Source organism: Amphiprion ocellaris, chromosome 16 (assembly GCF_022539595.1).
Source record: "Amphiprion ocellaris isolate individual 3 ecotype Okinawa chromosome 16, ASM2253959v1, whole genome shotgun sequence".
Lineage (NCBI taxonomy): Eukaryota > Metazoa > Chordata > Actinopteri > Pomacentridae > Amphiprion > Amphiprion ocellaris.
The window spans coordinates 8,260,622-8,279,360 of NC_072781.1; the positions used below are offsets into that span (position 1 = coordinate 8,260,622).

Consider the following 18,739-nt stretch of genomic DNA (forward strand, 5'->3'; position numbering starts at 1 on the left):
TCCTAACAGTCTGAAATAAGGCACAGAAGCAAAATATCCCAGAATCTCGAAACTGTTGGTTAGCGTTAGGGATGCTTTTGCCTGCAGTGTCTCGCCTTCAACTAAACTGAATCACTGAAATATTAGTAGTTAATGAAAAAAGGTCACTACAAACATGCTAAGAGGGATTTTTCTGCTGCTGACTTCCTGGGGCAAAGCGGCCAGAAAACAGCTCATTTTGGTAACTGTGGTGCTTTTCTTGGCTTAAGATGATCCGTCAGGTCAAGTAAAATGTACCTAATTTTTCAACAAGATATCACAGTCAACACAGCGTGCTATAAGAGAGAAGACCATTCAGGGGCCGAGACAGCATCCTAAATCTGAGATGCTTCACAACAGAATCAGCTTATTGTGTGTAAATTTCTCCCTGCACCCTCACAGAAGAAGAAGCCTGAAATGCTTTGGCCCGCAGCCTGACATACAGCCACCATATGGTATGATTTACAACCAGGGAGGAACGTGCTCTCTCTCCAACTAGTTTCCATTAAGCGCATTCCTTGCAAACAGCCTGATAACAGCACGCTACGAGGTCCCGGCTCTCCGGTGATGTGACTCATCACTCAGGTGTGTTTACAGCTTATCACACAAGCAAATAGGCTTCTCCAGAGACGAACTACCTCGCTTTGAGCTCCAGGAAAAAGTCATAGCAACTCATCCTCTCAGGTAGTCATTCACCCGAAATGTGTCACGGGTGACGACCTTTTCAAACATGCTTCGACTTACACAAACACTCAGGAGGACATGTAGGCAGAGACGGAGAGAGTGAGACATTGTTCATATTTGTGAGCTCAGCGAAGGACGTCAATGGGGTCATTTCATCTTGCGTGGAGCCATCAATTATATCTCACCTCTACCATTATGTTAGTTTGTTGCTTTAGTGCAGCGGCTGCACAGCCAGCTGGTGTGAAAAGGGGGTCATTTATTGTCTTACAGCCTCAGATATGAGAGGGATTCTCCACAGCTTACATAACATGTCTCTTTCACTCACTACAGCCAGAGCTTTGTCCAATACCCGGGGTTGAGTATTTATAATGTGATGAGTGCGGGGATTCAATCTTTTTTTATTTTCTTTATAGATGTGGCAACAGATTTGATACAAAATGAGAAAAACAAGCTCTGACGACCCAGATGGCCCTGACTAAAATGAATAAATTGTTATATTTATCCCACAAAATTAGACACATGGACGCAACCTGTGTGCCTGCCGGCCTCACTACACCTCCACATGTCTGACACATGCAGGAAACGCAAAAGTAAACAGTCAGTTTTTTTTTTTTCTGTCATGGCAACATCATAACTGTTTTGTCACCGCTCCTCTATGGTACATTGTCAGACGGCTCGGGAAAGGCGTGAAGAGACGTCTGAGTATTACTGGAGGAGCAGAAAATAATCCTGCCTCAAACAAGCCAGCCGGAGAGCACAGCCTCCCATTTTCTCCCGAAGAAGGAGCTGACATCGGAGTCATCTCAAGTGGACTTGGTGGAATGACAGGCTGTGGAAAAGGACCCGTGACGATGGCTGCCTGTCTGTTTGCGTGCCTCCTCCTGTTACCATATGCCCACTCTGTTTATCCATGAAGCAAACACTTTCAGATGCATTCATTTATCATGACTAGAAAACATCAGCAGACCAATGAGACTGTGACCAACATAAAAATAAGTCTTTTTCCAGCTAAATGTTGACAAAAGGTCTTTGTGCGTCATTTTTTATTGTTGATGTAGATATGAAATATCTTTTGTGTGCAAAAACTGCTCTTTCAACATTATTGTCAGTTGACATTTTGTTGACAAAAGATGCAATTCAAGGGCAAAGCTCCTGTGTCAGTAGACTGAGATTCCTATCAGAGTGCTCTGGCTCTGAGCCTCAACACAGCAAAGAGAGTGAATTGACACAATGCAGCTTTGTTGTTAGACTCTATATGTGTTATCTTATTGATAACTTTGTTTGTCCATGACTTATGACTCCTCTATTGCACTAAACCTCAACAAATCATTGTTAAAAATAACTCACAGCTCTAAAATTAAGGTTTTGTGTTTGTGAAATATCACAGTTTGGGTTGAATTAAGCATCTTGTTAAGTTTAGGGGATCTTAACTGTTGTGTCTGCAATAACGAATATATAGCGAACAACCGTGAGGTGTCAAGCTTGTTTTATGCTTACCGCGTCCGCGAGGTCCGTGCGGCTCCACATTTTTCTAACCAACGCGGACGGAGCCTCGCGGAAAAACATGGCGGAGGGCCAGGACCTACTCGTAGCTGAAGTCTAGAAATACGTGCACTTATATGATTCATCACACAGAGATCACCGTGGTAACCGGGTTATGAAGTATTCATGGTGTGAAATAAAACTAACTGCTGAAATGCTTTTATTCATTAAAATGCCGTGTTGTAAGTGCCGTAAACCCTGGCAAACTTCTTCTTTTCTAGTTTATTACTAGAGTAGACCACGTAGACGTGTGTTTGCGATACACTGCCCCCTGCAGTTTGGGAGCAGACGCGCACGGAGTATAAATGCACACACGTTCTCTCGCACGGATTTCCGTGCGGCTGATTTCCGCGCGGCTCGTTCGTGCGGAAAGTATATTCCAGCCTTCTCAGTGATGCAATCCGCTGTTGTCTTACAGCAAGAAGGTTCTGGTTTCAAACCTGCCCCTCAGCTGGTTGGCTTCTGTGTGGAGCTTCCATGTCTTCTTTAGCTTCCCTCCATATCCAAACACATGCATGTGGTAGCTTAAATGGTGATGTGAGTGTGCATGGTTGTCTGCTTCTTTTCGTGTCCATGGAGACCACATCTCCAGTCCCCTGAGACTCTCAACAGGATGAAGCTATGATAGCTAATGAACGGAGAGATGGTCAATCGTGGTCAAGCTTTGACAACAAACATCTTACTATTACTACTGGCTGGCACTAAATAGTCCATAAATTCCACCATGTTGTTGACCCGTCCCGACAGCCCCTGGCTGATTTTGTCGATCTGTAATTGATTATTTTTCCTACACAGTTCAATTTTTATCTTATTCATGTGGTACACAGTGCAATTTTATTTTACGATTCAATTCTTTTCTGTTCTACAATGTCATGATTTTCACTCTTTACTTCTGTCATAGTTACTACAAACAGAGAGCTTTGTAACATGAATATTAATTGTAATTTCAATTTATTTTTGGTCCATGGAGGCTGCTAAAGCTAACGCTAGCAAATGTGTGGGATAATATAGGAACTGTACGTCAGAAGGTATAGTATAGTCAGTATAGTATAAATTTAAATCAGTTGTCTGTTTTCAAAAGTATTAATGGGCTGTTCATTTAAGCATTTCAACCTCGTAAGATTTTGTATTTGTTGTGTTTTCTTAATGTGTTTCTATTTTTGCTGGATTTTGTCATGTCATTGTGATTTATGCTTTTTTTCATTTGCAATGATTTTTTATTACCCCCCTAAAATGCTACTTGTTGCATTTCCAAACTGAGGGAAGATGTTTCCTTCATGTGTAGCAGTGATTTGAGCTCTCAGGACCACTGTACATGTGACTGAAGTCTTAACAATATTATTCATCCAGCACACCTGGAAGATGACGGGAACTCAGCATTCCAACCAGCGACCCCTGACCTCCTGCTCACCTCCCAGACACATTTCTTCTCTCTTCAGACCAGACGAGGTACCAGCTCTCTCACTCACTGTCCTGTTGTCTTCACATCACGCCACAGTTCTCTCTTTTCACAGCCACCGTTGGGAGTGTTACTTTTGGGATACTTTGCATTGTTTCAACATTATCTGCCATTCTTACTGCATGTTTCACTGTGAATGAATGCAGCGCTTCTACTAAAAGTAGACTGAACCCAAGAGTCGCTCTGATAGTGATGTTTTTCTTTTTCTGGGAAACAGGATGATGAGCCAATTTTTCCCCGACCTTTTATTTTCTAAAGCCTCAAGTTCGAATGAAAACCAGTAAAAAAGATGAAAATAAAATCATAGGAGTTTACAGTTCCAGAGACCATTTCGCTTTGTTGGCCAAGCTGCAATAAACCTCTCACAATAAAAAATTACCCTTTTTACCTTGGCTTTTTTCATAGCATGTAATAGGTGACAAAGATATAAATAACAGAAACGTAAATCTGGAAGGCTGCACGGCTCTTGTAGCAAAAGGCTGTAGTTATTTTAAAGTTTCCAAACATTTAGGTAGCTTAAAGAATGGTGCTCATCATGCATGTGTTAAACTGGGCAAGCAGTCAGCTAGCAATTCAGCTAAGTAGCTATAGCTCACAAAGTGTTTAGCTAATGTAAATGGTCATCTAAACTACGGCTACTTTTAAATTTTCAAGTGAACAATGCTGACTTTAAAGACTATATTCTATAATAATTATATAACGATGGATTTTAATAATATAACTGATTTCTTCTCATTTAGACTGCAACATAATATAGACATTCATATTTTGTAATTTAAATCTGTCAGACTGAGGAAATTAAGACAGTGGTGTTGCTGCATCTTCTCAGACTTTGGTCAGAGTTTACTTGTTTATTTCGGACCCAAAACTATATTTTGTATACCTTGGCTGGATTTTAAGAATTTCATGTTTTCAGACCTGAAAACTTTTGTATTTTGGCACTCCCAAATATGTCTAAATTTGGAAATCATTTTAAAGATTTAGTATCTCCAAAAATATAAATCCCGCAGCCAGGAAATTTGGTGAGGACCCAGACAGATCTGTTCCCAGTAGATCCAAATGGTTGGATGGCTCCAGCATAGGCAAAATTTTTAATTACTGGCTCTTGAAAATGGAAAAAAATGTGCAACACTTTAAAACAAGGATGGTATTGGGATCCTAGAAAATTCCTGTAAGTATATATATATATATGGATATATCTATATTTCCTACCAGATATACAGTCTTTGGTCTACATTTCACCATCTTTTGAGGCCTTTAACATTGGTACAGTTTGATGTGGGGCAAGAAGAGCAAGCCAAAATTTTTGTTTTTGACATGTCAAAATAGTATCATGGACTTATTCGTAAGGCCACAAACACTGGTGTGCATAGGAGTCCATATAATGTCACTATATGTGCAAAGTTACAAATTCCTTGGATCTTGTTTTTGTGTTGAAATTTAACAACATATGAAGTTGATTTCACGCTACCGAATGTTTCTATTCCCATCCCGTTCTACTTGAAATAAATATTGCAGCAACATATTTCCTGAATTCTGTCTGAATTTACACAGACTGACCTAAATGTGCAACTCCATTATTCTGTTACTCTCCAACATTGTTCACAGCACAGTTTTTTCTTTCAGTCAGACTTCAATCACAGTAGTGTTGATATGTGTAAAGTCAAATAATGCACAACATTTGCTAATTCCACCATCTCCAATGTGAAGATTAGAAGACTTCTTTTCTGCATTTATCTTCTTTAAATGAAATATCTTTGAACTTTCTGTTGGTCAAAACTATTTAAAGATGCATACTGAGCTCCTGAGGAACCTACATAGACTTTAATTGATTAAACAATCTACTGATTCATCGATAGCCAGAAACGTTGAGTCAAACTAAACTTTCTAAACAAGTGATTCTTTTTTCTGGTCATTGGGAGTAAAAATAACCTGTGAACACAACACAAATGTAGGTTATTAACACTTTTAAAGCTGATAAGGCATATTTGCTTGCAAACTAACTATAAATGAGCAGATATGGTGCAACTTTACCATTCACTTGCTGACATGTTTTTTTTTTGTACATGCCATTCAGCATTTAGTCTCTTGTAGCTCTGGAAGAAATATCTGTCTGGACATCTCTGCAGTTGGGCAGGTGTTAACAGTGACAGTGAGCTTTTATTGTCAGGTGAAAACAGATTCCTGCTCCCCTCGTTGGTGTGCGAGTGAACCACAACAGTAACAGAGACTAAAACGCTCCTCATTCACCAACAAGTAGTCCTGTGGTCCACTGTTGAAATCTATTGATTGCAGCTCATTTAAACATGATTAGTCTCTTATCCAATAATCCATTACACTGACTGACAATTTATTGGTAGATTAATCAATAATGAATATAATCATCAGCTGCAGACGTAGCTTTAGTACAAAAAATACACAAGAAAGACACGTTCTCCTCACCTATCTGATTTTGACAGTACTAATGCAGGAAGGCAGGAAGGAAGTATCATTACTGCGTGTGCTAAGTCAATTTCCTGAACCCTGTCTATCCATCTCCAGTGTGAGCCGAGCGATCAATCGGCAGCTCTGGATATGATATCGTGTTACAGTGTGAGACTGCATGAATGCAATGTGAACTTGCCGTGCAAAATTGCTGCGAAAGTGCCGGATTTGCTGTGGAGAGGCCAAGAAGTAGAGCGCTCCAGGGCTAAAGCATCTCTCCAGTCCTCACGCCGTGATGCCTTTCACCTTCCCCCGGAGCTCATGTCACCTCTCTGGGGACGGCAGGTCCAGGCAGGCGGCCAGCTGGTGGTGTCTCGCTGGGACCGGCAGCAGAGGCACCATCAGGGGGCCTCAAGGGGGAATAATCTCCAGAAATGTAACAACACCCTGCTCCTATCATTGCACTTACAGTAATCACTTCTAAGGTTTCCATGCAGGCTTCTGGCATGATCACGTCTGAGTGCCTGTGGGGATTTCAGCTTTGTGAATGGTTACATAAATCTTTGTATGTGTGTGTGTGTGGGTGATAATGATGTGCAAGCATATGTCTGGGTATACCCAAGATACCGCTCTCTCTTTCTTCTACTGCGTGTGTGTGTGTGTGTGTGTGTGTGTGAGTGTATTACAGGAAAACAGTGACTAATGTCTGCCCTCTTCTCTTCCGTAAGCTGATCTGTCCCTGAGGCGAACAAGAGGGCACCGGATTTTCTCTGCTCAGAGACACTTTAGAGACGTTGCAAAGGCAGCATCATGAAGCCTTTATTACTGCAGGCTCACTCAGCAATCATGAACCCGGTGACGCCCGTGCGCGGCTTCTCTTGCGTGCATCTACCTCCGGGTGTCGTAAGGTCAAAATGGGCGTCCATTACCTAACCCACGGCATCCAAGACAGATGACCCATGTAGTGCTCAGACAACACAAGCTGAAACTGGTAATGCAGCATTACTCACTCTGTGTAAACATGAGGATAGTCGGCTGTGGAGGGAATTGACACACACGTTTAAGGCTGATGATGCTGATATGGTCACCAGACACAGGTACTCAAGGTGTGGCAGTGGAAGAAGATCAAGCCATTCTAATGAAAAACTGATTGAGAATATTCTACATCTTTTCTCCAAATGCATGAATGCTCCATCCTTCGATAAGATGTCCGTAGTGCTCTTTCAGGGCAGGCATATTCTCTGCTGATATGGATAGGGTCACTGAAGGTGATACTTAATTTACCACTGTCATAATGGACACAGTGTCTGCTGCATACATAATTAATCTATCACTGTTTTCCACATTGGTAACGGCACGACCCTGAATCTCAGCTTGCCTTCGAGTGCTGGTTGCATTCAGTTCACATAATCAGTGTGTCCACAGAGACACTAAGAAACAGCATTAAATAAGCGGATCGTGTGTGTTTTTTGGTGAGAACCGCAGCAATCTACACCTGATAACTCTCAGTGCAATTATCAAGCCTGGACGTACGAGGAGTTATCACAAGTCTCACATTGGAGAGGAGAGTTTATAACCAGCTATCGTGGGAATATTCTGCATTAAGAAAGCTGCAGGTTTAAGGAGCTGGAAGGAAATGTCAAATAATGTGTAATAAACCTCTGCAAATAGATCTATATTGACACTCTTTCCAGCAACAAGCACTCGTCTCTAAACCCAGTAAGAGGTGGTTGGAATAATAAGAAGGCGAGCAGTAGACAAGGGTGAGATATGTTGAACTACACCAGCAAAGTGAAGATCTGCTCACTCTATTTTTAACTCGGAATCTTAATGAAACATCCCCCTAGCGCCCATGAGCTAGCTGGTTTTTTCCCTTCCTTTTTTTTTCTCAATGAATTCATTCAGTTGAAACAGATCTAGGCAGTAAAATGAAAAATGGTGCATGGAAATGACTGTCTGCGTTGAATGATTAATATTAGCGTGAGACAAGTGATGATCCATTGCTGAACTCTGCTCAGCCTGCGCACAGCAACGCTGAGGATGAAAGTGATGAGCACTGTTGCCACAGAGTGTAATTACTGATTACTCTAATCAGTAAGATAGCACTCGGAGTCTATTTTGTAATTAACTTTACTTTATGTTGGATGCAAACAATGACTGCCTCTTTGTTATCTTCTGCGACAGTGGAGCATCAATTTTGCTGGCACTTTCAGAGAGAAATCCAGTTTATGATTACTTTTTTTGTCCTTCTTTTGGTACATAAACTTGGTAAAAACAAAAAAACATTCACAGAAACATGGATATAAAGAAAACACATCTCCACAATGATGCTCAAGTGCAATCACAGAAGCTATAAGGGAGTATAAGTGCCTGATGGAGGGGGTTGATTTCACTTCATTAAAAAATCTGACCATTGCAAACGAGCTGTAATCCACTGATCCATGAAGCTAGTGCGGGACAATTGACTTTTTGTGTGCAATAGGTTAGGTCAGGGAGGTGATGTGTGCGCTTTTGTCGCTCAGAGGGTGGTCGGGGTTGAGCAGATAGATGGTAAACAAATATTTGACAGCGGCAGCAGCAGCAGCAGTTCTGTGGGCTTCCTCTGTGGTGTGTTTTGCAGCGTGAGAGGCGGTGAACTGCAGGAGTTGTCTCGGCTCTTCAGCGCCCAGTTTTGATGGCCTGTGAGAGGAAGAGCTGCTGTAATTGGTTTCTCAATGAAGGATCATCAGCGGCTCCCCGGAGGCTCGGCGGACTGTAGCGCGGCGCTGCTCCACCAGACCGTCCGCTCATCGGCTCCTAAACGCCGGCTACTGAAATAAACAAGAGGGCAGTGAAGGGGACTCACGGAGCATCATCACCCTGCGCGTATTTCAGAGAAGTGTGAAGCAGAGGTGGGGGGAACAGAGGAAATTGTTTGTGACCGCGGTTTGGGAGTGTAAAAAAAAAAATAAAAGAACAGAAAAAGAAAGAAAACAAACACACGTCGAGGAGGTAATCGCAGCAAAGTTTAAACGCAAGATTTCAACATGAGTGACCTGGAGGACGACTTTGCCAAGATCCTGCTGCTAAAGGAGGAGAGGATACGGGACTTGGAGAGGCGGCTTGCGGACCGAGAAGACGAGATCCAAGAACTGAAGAGAAAATTGCACAAATGTCAGTCTGTTCTGCCCAGCGCTCAACTTATTGGACCTAGGACCCGCAGGGCGCAGGGCATTTCCGCGGAGCCCCAGACGCACCAGGACCTGTCAAGGCAGTCGTTTCGGAAATATGCCAAGTCCGACTGGTAAGACACTTTGAGCAGGCGGTTGTACTTTATTCCTCTACTACGCCCATGTGTCTGTTGTTCTGAGTGTTTTTCTTTTTTTACTGGCAGGATGAGAAGATGTTTCCATGAACATTTCGGTTATTAAGACGCACAACTCTTGTTTGTTTTTTTTCTAGAGGAATATAAAAATGAATGTGTATGTGATGCAAACTCGTGGCTCTTCAGTGCCCCCTCTCTATGTAGCATATTTTTCCATCTTTTCCCCGTGTTTTCCCCTCTAAATGAAACATTGAGAGGTTTTTGCCATGAATGGACGAGCACTTTCATTCTTGGGGGCCGATGACGCAGCTCCAAGGCGAGCTCCAGAAAAGAGCTCCTAATTGATCAGATCCATCATGGCAGTCCCACAGGACACAGAAAGGAGGAAGTGCGATGCATTATTGGCTTTTAGTAGCTGGACGCTGAGGACCCGAAGTGCATGTCTGAGGATATTTAATACTCCATTAGAAAACGCTTTGTTTGACCATATGCTTCCTTCATCACCTTTCGTTGCTCTTGTTTGGGTTCACAGTGTAGCTGTCCTTATTTTTATGGGTTTCATGAGAGGCCTGTACTTGAATAGTTACCACTGTTCGGTTTGTTGTGTTTACACACAAGAAAAAAAAAGTTAGACAAACTCTCTGTATCTTTTAATTTATTCCCCTGTCCGTCTCCATTACCAAAGTCCCACCAAGATAAATGACTCGTTCTACTCATGTCACACACATAAGCAGTCATCACTCTGTTGACTCAGTGCAACAGACAATGGGGTTAATTTTATTAAGATGGCGAGACAGTTTCCAATCTTCCTTTGCATTAATATGTGGCAGACAGGGAAAGTCCTCATTTGGGATCATTAGCTGATGCTCACTGTGCACCTTTAGATGAACACAAAGAGTCCAAGAGGCAAGAATCAATAGAAAAAAATATACTGAGGGCTATGGAAGTCATGAATGGGCCTGTTTCATTGAGAAATAATCACAAACAATCTTATATTGAAGATGAAAATAATCAAGCAGACTGATCATAGTGTCAAGCTCTCTATAGAAGCAGGTTTTACCCTGAAAATGGTGCACAGAGAGTGTCTGAATGGGGATTCAGTGGACAGTGAACATGCTCTGGGCAGTAAAATGGAAGTAAACCTCTTTGCATTTGTGCAGAGCACCGGTGAGATGATTGCCACCGGTGCCTGGAGGGCAGGGCGTCCACCTGAGCCGCCGTGCCCGCTGGGCCGCCGCGGGGTCGGAGACGATGTGACCCCCTGTTAGAGTCAGGACGTGGCACCAGGCGGCGGCCCACCCCGCTCCTCGGATTACCGCAGCATGGAGCAACGGATCCTGTTTCTATTGATCTGCATAGGAAAAGGGCTGAGCTGGATGGCTAGAGAGGTGAAATTTAAAGCGCAGAGGTGCTTTGAAGGACAGTGGGAGGGCCTTTTTGATGATGGGGAGGATGCAGGGATGCAGCGTGACATCTCCAGGCACCTGCAGTTTCCTGATATGAAGTAAACTTTGCTGCTGCCCAAGCTCCGTGCCCCTGCCACCTTTCCCCAGAAAGAGATAAAAGCAAATTTGCTTTTAATTAGCTCAGAGGAGGAGAAGGCTGATTTGGCATCATTAAAAAAAATGGCTGTTTGTATTTAGAGAAGAGCACAAGAAGACAAATCTAATGGGAAAAATATATGAGGCGTTCATTTTAATGACTGAAACAGACAGTTAGCTCTGCTGATTGTTGAACAGATGTTCCTCACAGTTGTTTTCTCTCATTTAAAGTTTCACAACTGACATCTAGCCACAGTGTTTGCTTCTGTGATGTCTGGAAGCAGGTTTGACACTGTGCTTTGAGGCTGATTTGCGTTTGTTTTTGCAGATTCTCACATTTGATCTGTGGAAACCTCCGTCTCCAACCTTGTTTCACCACAGACCTAAGTGTTTTTACTTACACTGATATTCTAACGCACCTAATTAACTACATACATCAAAAACAGCCTGTTTCTTAATGAGGTTGCTCTGATGATCCACTAATGCAATATTACCAACGCCAGTGCAAGATCATTTAATGTCATTAATCTTTTTTTTTTTTTTTTTTTGCCTTCATGCCACCTTCTTGTTGCTTCCCTGAGAGTTGATCCTTTCACCCACCACAAGAGGGCAGCTGTGATCTTTTATTAGATCATCTTTCTCCATCCAGGCGTATTTTTTGCATGCCTCTTGACAGGAAGAAGATGTCATACCACCACACCAAAAACACCCATCCTCACAGGCCAGGGAACCGTTTCTGTTTGGTCCTTACTGTCCTGCCTTCTTGGCACAGTAATTGCAGTTTTAGCCCCAGTAGCTGCTCATTTTATCAGACTGTCCTTGGCAGTTGGTGCTCCTCTGAATGCATCCAGAGCACATGAGGCCAAATGCTGTTCGCTGAGCTTCAGATGACTCATTGGGATAATGTGGACAGACACCAGCGGTCCTGAGAGTGCACACAGTACCAGATTAGGTGGGGAATGTGGAGCTGCTGTGGCGAGTCGTGAGCCTCGCTATCTTTGCCATTTTCATGTCTGCTGCTACTGCTGCTGTTTGGCACTCTTTCAGATAATAATGCTTTGCCTTTGGCACCTTTTTTACTTGCTCCAGTTTGGAATCTGTCACAAAATTAATAGCTGTCAGACATGGACTGGTGAAATGTTGAAATATTTGCCTCCAGTGTATCATACATTATGTGCCCTAAAGGTTTAGTAGGGTTCAAATACAACATTGGAGACAATATTTTCTAATATTTGCACTTTTTTCCATGTTGACAAAACTCACAAGCAATCCAACATTATATGCGCAAATGACCCCTCTTCCATAACAGGAAACTGCTTTGTTTATTTTTGCATGAAGGTTCATTAAGTTTTCCATCACCTTCAACTTCCATTAAGGCTCCGGTGCTCATCTATTTGTAACTCAGCAGCCTCGGGGCGAGTTACTGAGGTATAATGACATGACTCTCCGAGCAGTGGCTTTCTCACTGACTCCATTATTCATGTGAGACGAGCGCGGCTCTCTGTGGAGTGGCAGACTGCACTGTGCCACAGATTCCTGTAGGCGCCCTTCTCGCAATGCGCTCTCTCCGGGTCGCAGCCTGACGCACTCGGGGAGGACGGTCCTCCGCTGTCACTCCGCCGAGGGAGGGAGGTAGAGAGGGTGAGAGAGAGCGAGAGAGCGACAGAGACAGTGTAAACTTTGCGTGATTGTGGCTGAGACGCTTTATGAGCTCACCTTGGCAGTCGCTTCAACATACCTTCTCCTAAAATCTCCAACGTCCCCCCTCGTGGCGGCGGAGAATCCCCCCTCAGGAGAGAAAGGGGCTGCATCCTCCGGAGCTGTTCATGCCGGATAAAGTTTGTGAGCGGCGTGGTAGAGGAGAGAGGACAAAGATTCGACTGCACACCTTTCGATAAACTTTATTGGGAAGTCGCTCGTCGCCGCCAATAAACATGGGAACCTTGCGCGACCTCCAGTACGCGCTCCAGGAGAAGATCGAGGAGCTGCGCCAGAGGGACGCGCTCATCGACGAACTGGAACTGGAGCTCGACCAGAAGGATGAGCTTATACAGAGGTTACAGAACGAGCTGGACAAATACCGATCCGTGATCAAACCGGCAACCCAGCAGGTCCACAAGCAGAACGAGCTGCATGAGCAGCAGCGGACGAAGAGGCAGGCAATCTCGGCCGAACCCACTGCCTTCGACATCCAGGATCTTAGCCATGTCACCCTACCTTTCTACCCCAAAAGCCCACAGTAGGTCAAGATTCATATTTGCTTTTGATATCGATCGTTTTGCATTAGCTGTTGCTCCAGACTGAGCTCAATCACCCTTTGTCACCTCTCTAATTCCTGTGCGTAATGATGCATGTGGCACAGCAGGTACTTCACCTGTAGCGCACAGGGATGAGGAGGAAATGCTCTCTCTCACACACACACGCACACGCACACGCACTCAGAGTGAATGAAATGTGACACGATATCCTCAGCTATGAGAAATCCGAGAGAAAATAAAGAAGCTGTCACCAGTGGCAGTCATCAATAGGATTATCAGTTGCCACAGTGATCAAGGGCTGTATATCAATAAGCCTGATCAATGGCTTACGTGAGAGAAATGAAATCCCATCCAGTGACAGGGAATTATAGGTTTAGAGAGCTGATGGTGGCAGATCTGTGTAATGTAGCAGTGCCTATTTTATACAAGCTGTGGTTCTGTGACAGTCTTTACAGACTCTGTGCATGTTTACCTTATGACTGGTCTAGACCCAGTCTCTCTCTCTCGCTTTCCTCTCTTTGCAAACTCAAGCAAACACTCCTGCTCAACTTGGTCTACAAGAGCATCTCAGACTATGACTGGCACTAAAATAACCTTGTTTTGTGAAATAATCCAGCTGGTTTGAACTTAAAGGCTGAATTATGTTGATTCAACATTGGCAGGAACATTAATTCCATTCATTCCAGCGCATTGAAAAGTGGATACACTGAATGTGGGTAGTACATTTTCAAATCTGGCTTAGTGGGACACTCAAGCCACTTAACATGAGCAAAAAATAGAGTGTTTAAATTTAAATTGCCGGGGTATTATCTACTTAAATATAGCCTTAAGGGACCAGTTTCTACTCTCATGCTGGCGTTTTGAGCCTAAGAGGCAAGGAAACCCTTCAGATTTGGCAGTGAGATCAGATGTGTAAGATATGAATGTCATTATTCTGCTGACACACAAACAAACAAAGCTCCAAGGATTTCATCAAAGCAGATTCAAAAACGAGGGGGGGTTTCTTTATTTGAGCTGCAAAAGGCCATTAGTCTTTGTTATACCTGTCAGCCACGTGTGTTGGAGGAAAAACAGAAAGCAGACTCTTTTCTTGTGTTTTTTTTGGTCATACTTTTGCAAATAAATGGGAGATCATAGAGACTAGCTTGAAATGGCAGATTCAGAAAACACTCTAGAGTGACCATTTCATTATGATAATCATCCTTGGCCTTTTATTGTGTGTGCCATTTCCATTAAGAGATTTCCCAGAGACTCTTAGCCAGACCTTGACTTGAAGATAACAGTATATGTGAAATATCCATGCACCAATCCATTAACTTTACCTGTTTTATCCAGTCAATCCTTTAGAAAACTGCGGGATTGTCCTGCATTCTGACTTTTTTTTTGATGTCTTGACCGCTGATGAGTTTGAATGCAGTCAGATATCAAAGTCGATGGGAAAGAATGAGTTTGACATCTGTCAGACTTTAGCTCAGAAGAAAAGGTGACTGATTTTCAATTGTAATCCACATGTGAAAACTCAGAGCTTCTGAAAATGTACTTATTCTTACTAAGAGGTTGTTTGAACATCCATCAAGCCTTTCAGCAGCAGCTGTCTAAGGAGCTGCATCTTTTCACACCATTCACATAGCAGAAAAAATGTCATTTTGTGTAATATCTCGCTTCTAATAAGCGTATACATGAAAAAAATAAGATTTAAAAACAGGCAGACTGTTGAAGGCAAATGACTCGAGTGCGTTTGGGAACTGTTCTCTTGTTGTTTCACTGTATTATTATCATTATTCAATTTGTTTGGGCATTTTTCCTTGAGCTAGTTACAAAATTTAATGCTTTTTTAATGATGTAAAGCAATTAATTTAAATCCGATTAATTTAGTTTTTGTTGTGTGACTCTTCAAAGCTTAATTTTGTTATTTCTCAATTGAGAATAAATAAATTTGTTTTTTTCCCTATTGTAATGAAATATGCAAGTGCCATCGTGGGCTAAAAGAGCTCCATTACAGTTTCATTGTTTTGGTTACTAAAGTGTAGCCATAGTGCCTGTTGGAAATGGCCGAATGTTTATATTTTTCTTTCATTCTCACCCACTTTATCATCTTTACGAGACCCATAGACATTCTTTACACATAAGCTATCTATCCGTCTGCCTCTTATTTCTGTTAGCCTCTCCCACTTTTCTGCCACCCCTCTTCTTTTTTCCTCCTAAAAGAGCATATTTTCTCCTTTTAAGGAAGGCTGAACTTGCTCAGCCCAAACTTCACTACTGGATGAAAGCAAATATATCATCCTCACAAAGGAGAGGGAGGCAGATGTTTTTATAAGGGTCTGGTTGGAAGATGTTGCTCAGCGATGGCTGCTATCAGGGACTGAAACGGCTGGAAATCTCCTGGGTGTAAATGTAAGAGAAACAGGGTCAACGAGGCACATTTCCAGAGGACTGGAGGTCAGCTGTAGGAAAATATTGTATTTCCAGCTTTCCTGTTAGTTTAGTCAATTATGTGCAGTGTCTGCTGCTTCTGCATAAAATGAAGCCTATTTTTAAGTGTCATCAGCAGCACTTCCCACCTTTATTGAGGTTGACTACACAAAACGTAATGAGAGCTGTCAACATTAAATCCTAATTATCTTCTCCTTCTGCTGAAAAACTAAGAAGGCTTGAACATGGATTGCTGGGTAATTTAAAAATAGGTGCAACACATCAATCATCTATTTTAAAATTTCAAGCTGCTGTATTTTTTGACTCTCAAGGGCAGGAAACAAATATCTATCCAGGAACTTTTGGGTTATCCAGGTAGCTTTGTTGGAGTAGCGATGGCACAATAAAAGTAAAATAAAATCCTGAAAGCATGGATGCTATTTATTCACAGTCTGGTTTGTCCCTCTCAAATGAGAGGACATGAAATGACAGGGTGTTCTAGGATAATGAGACTGCTAAAGTAGGGCATTTACAGGGGCTTTTAAGCAAAAATTAATTCTCATTCCTTGGGTTTTCCAGTAAAATGTGACAACCAACTAATGCCGGTCTTCGATAATTTAGTTTCTCAGTTTTAAATTCAAGTGTCAGAAGCAGGGATCCGTAGACCTTGGAACCTTAATTGAAAATTCATGAATGTGGAATGCAAAACACAAATTATAAGAGCCACCATCTTGATATTTCAGCGTTTGAAACTCAAAACAAGATTGCAATGCAAAAACGATGCACTTGAAATCTGTAGTTGCCGGTGAAGGTTAGATTTTTTTGGATTTAGCTGATTCCCAGCGGAGATTGGCATCTCTCATCTCACAGTTTGGGGAGTTTTCTCATCTGAAACAGCGACATTGCTTCTCTCTGAGATTTGATAGTGCGTCCCACGGTTTATTGGAGAAGCGTTCGTGACCTTAAAAGTTCAGTGTGAAGATAGGTAAGACGCCGGCTATAAAACGTTACCTCATATGGAGGAGTTTGTTGTGCTTTTTTTGAAAACACAGACACAGTGTTCAGCATATAAATCTTAGGAAGAAAAAGAAAAAAAAGCCTGGGCACTGGTGGTATTGTAGCTTGAAGTTTTGTTTATGCAGTTGTGTGGTTCGTGAAGGACTTTGCTGCTGGCTGGCAGCAGGGCAGACAAGCCTGTGTGTACTGGGAGTACTACTTCATGAATGCCTTCCAGGTTATTTGCCCTTTTATCTATAAGCTCTTCAGGTGATCTGCGTCAACAATGCACCAAGAAATCAGTTCGCCGGAAAGGGCACCAAGCACAAAAAAAGGCAGTAGGCAGTTCAGCAGTGGCTCTGAATCCTCTTAGCAGGGGATAGCTGTTGCTTTCTGTTTTTATGTATTAGGCTATAAAGGCTTCCCTTCTCAGTGGGAGGTGTCTCCTTGCTGGATTAACCCTTATACATATTGTTAACCTCGTTCATTTAACTGACACTCCGTTACAACCGGCACAGAGTCGAGCAGCTCAGATTGCAGTGATGCCATGCTTCAATGAATGAGTGATCTTGACTCACTGTTCAGGGTCCGCTCCGCCTCTGACTTCCCTCCCGTCTCTCGACACTTCTTTCTGTGCGAGTGGATCGGGCTGACGCTCGCTTTGACGTTTCAAACTTCACTGCACCTGGCCTGCGCTGACCTGTTGTCAACACATGGACGCCTTTCTATGTACAAATACCTCTCCTCTGGTACACCAGCTGCGTCCAACATGAGCTCCTGGATTTAAAAAGCTAATTTGACATGTCCTCGTTTGTAATATTGTCAACCTGTTCATTTCCCCTGCTCTTCCTTTTCGCCCGCCTCGCAGAGAGCTTCTGCACCTTGACAACTGCACATTAGCCATACAGTTAATTACATTTTCTTCTTTCCTTGCATAGTCATTGCAGAAAATACTTACCTATGGAATGCCCTAATGACTCTGCAGTCTGAAGGCTGAGCTGGCTTTCAGGAGAGCAGCCCTGAATGGAAACAATCTGTTTCCATTAGGCATGGATTTAACTATTTATTGACTTGTTCCAGCATTTGGTGGGAATAAAAAGGTTTCACCTTGATGTCTTTGCAATGAGGATATGTTTTTTGCAAAGCTGCTGTGCTGTTAGAGACAGACTGTAACTGCCTTAGAAATAAGCAACATACTGAAAAGGTCGTCATCCTTCACAGGAGCTCAGAGAATATTTTGATCTACGGTTTTGCTCCAGGTGTGTGTGTGATACCACTTATTATTCTATCTCTGTGTGTGTTTCTACAAGAGAGAGACACCAATGTCATGTGAATTTGTGTTTGTGCAAGTCACTGCTTGTACAATGATGGGCTCATTTTGTTCCAGGTCCAAAGATTTGATCAAGGAGGCCATCTTGGACAATGACTTCATGAAGAACCTGGAGCTGTCACAGATCCAGGAGATCGTGGACTGCATGTACCCTGTGGAGTATGGAAAGGACAGCTGCATCATTAAGGAGGGCGATGTGGGCTCGCTGGTCTACGTCATGGAAGGTAAAAGCACACATGCACGGACTTAAACTCTTAAAGATGCACAAATCCATTCAACTGAAAACCACAGGTAGAAGGAGCACAATGACTCTAAAGCGTCTAACTTCTCGTTCTAAAAAGATGTTATTGAATCGTTTGGCACGTCTGACTTTGAAAGCCTCATCCTGGCAATCAGGGGACAAAGAAATGAAAAGGCATTATTGATGGCTTTCTGCAGCGTGATGAACTATAACTGAAAACTATAACACTTTGTGATGCTGTTTGATTCACTCACGTCACATTGATTTTATTTTGTATGATGCTGCGTGCCTGTTGAGTCCTTTATGTTTCATTCCTTTTTAGCTATATTGTTTCAGCATGTGGCTTCTTTTCTTTTCAGCTTTTTTTGTTTATGGAATGAGTGTGAAAACTCTGATGACAGGGACGACAGCAAAATATCCACTTTGACACTAATGGGATTTGTGAAAGTGGAATTTTTGCTATTTGTGACAAGCGATACTGCAGTAAAATGATCAGAGAGCCATTGTCAATGGCAACAGAGTTGACC

The 18,739-nt window shown here is 42.6% G+C and overlaps 1 protein-coding gene across 2 annotated transcripts in view; it reads left to right on the forward strand.

Moving 5' to 3' along the window:
• Window positions 1–8,650: 8,650 nt before the first annotated feature.
• Window positions 8,651–18,739, forward strand: part of LOC111575530 (protein kinase cGMP-dependent 1) — a 90,417-nt gene continuing 80,328 nt past the window's right edge. The window contains exons 1-2 of one of the 2 annotated variants that reach the window (XM_023280723.3): window positions 8,651–9,410; window positions 18,029–18,195. In XM_023280723.3, the coding sequence (XP_023136491.1) occupies window positions 9,154–9,410; window positions 18,029–18,195 (424 nt within the window). In that variant the 5' untranslated portion in view covers window positions 8,651–9,153. Of the gene's footprint in view, window positions 9,411–12,535; window positions 13,212–18,028; window positions 18,196–18,739 lie in introns of those variants that run through there. The other variant, XM_023280722.3, reaches the window with a different exon arrangement.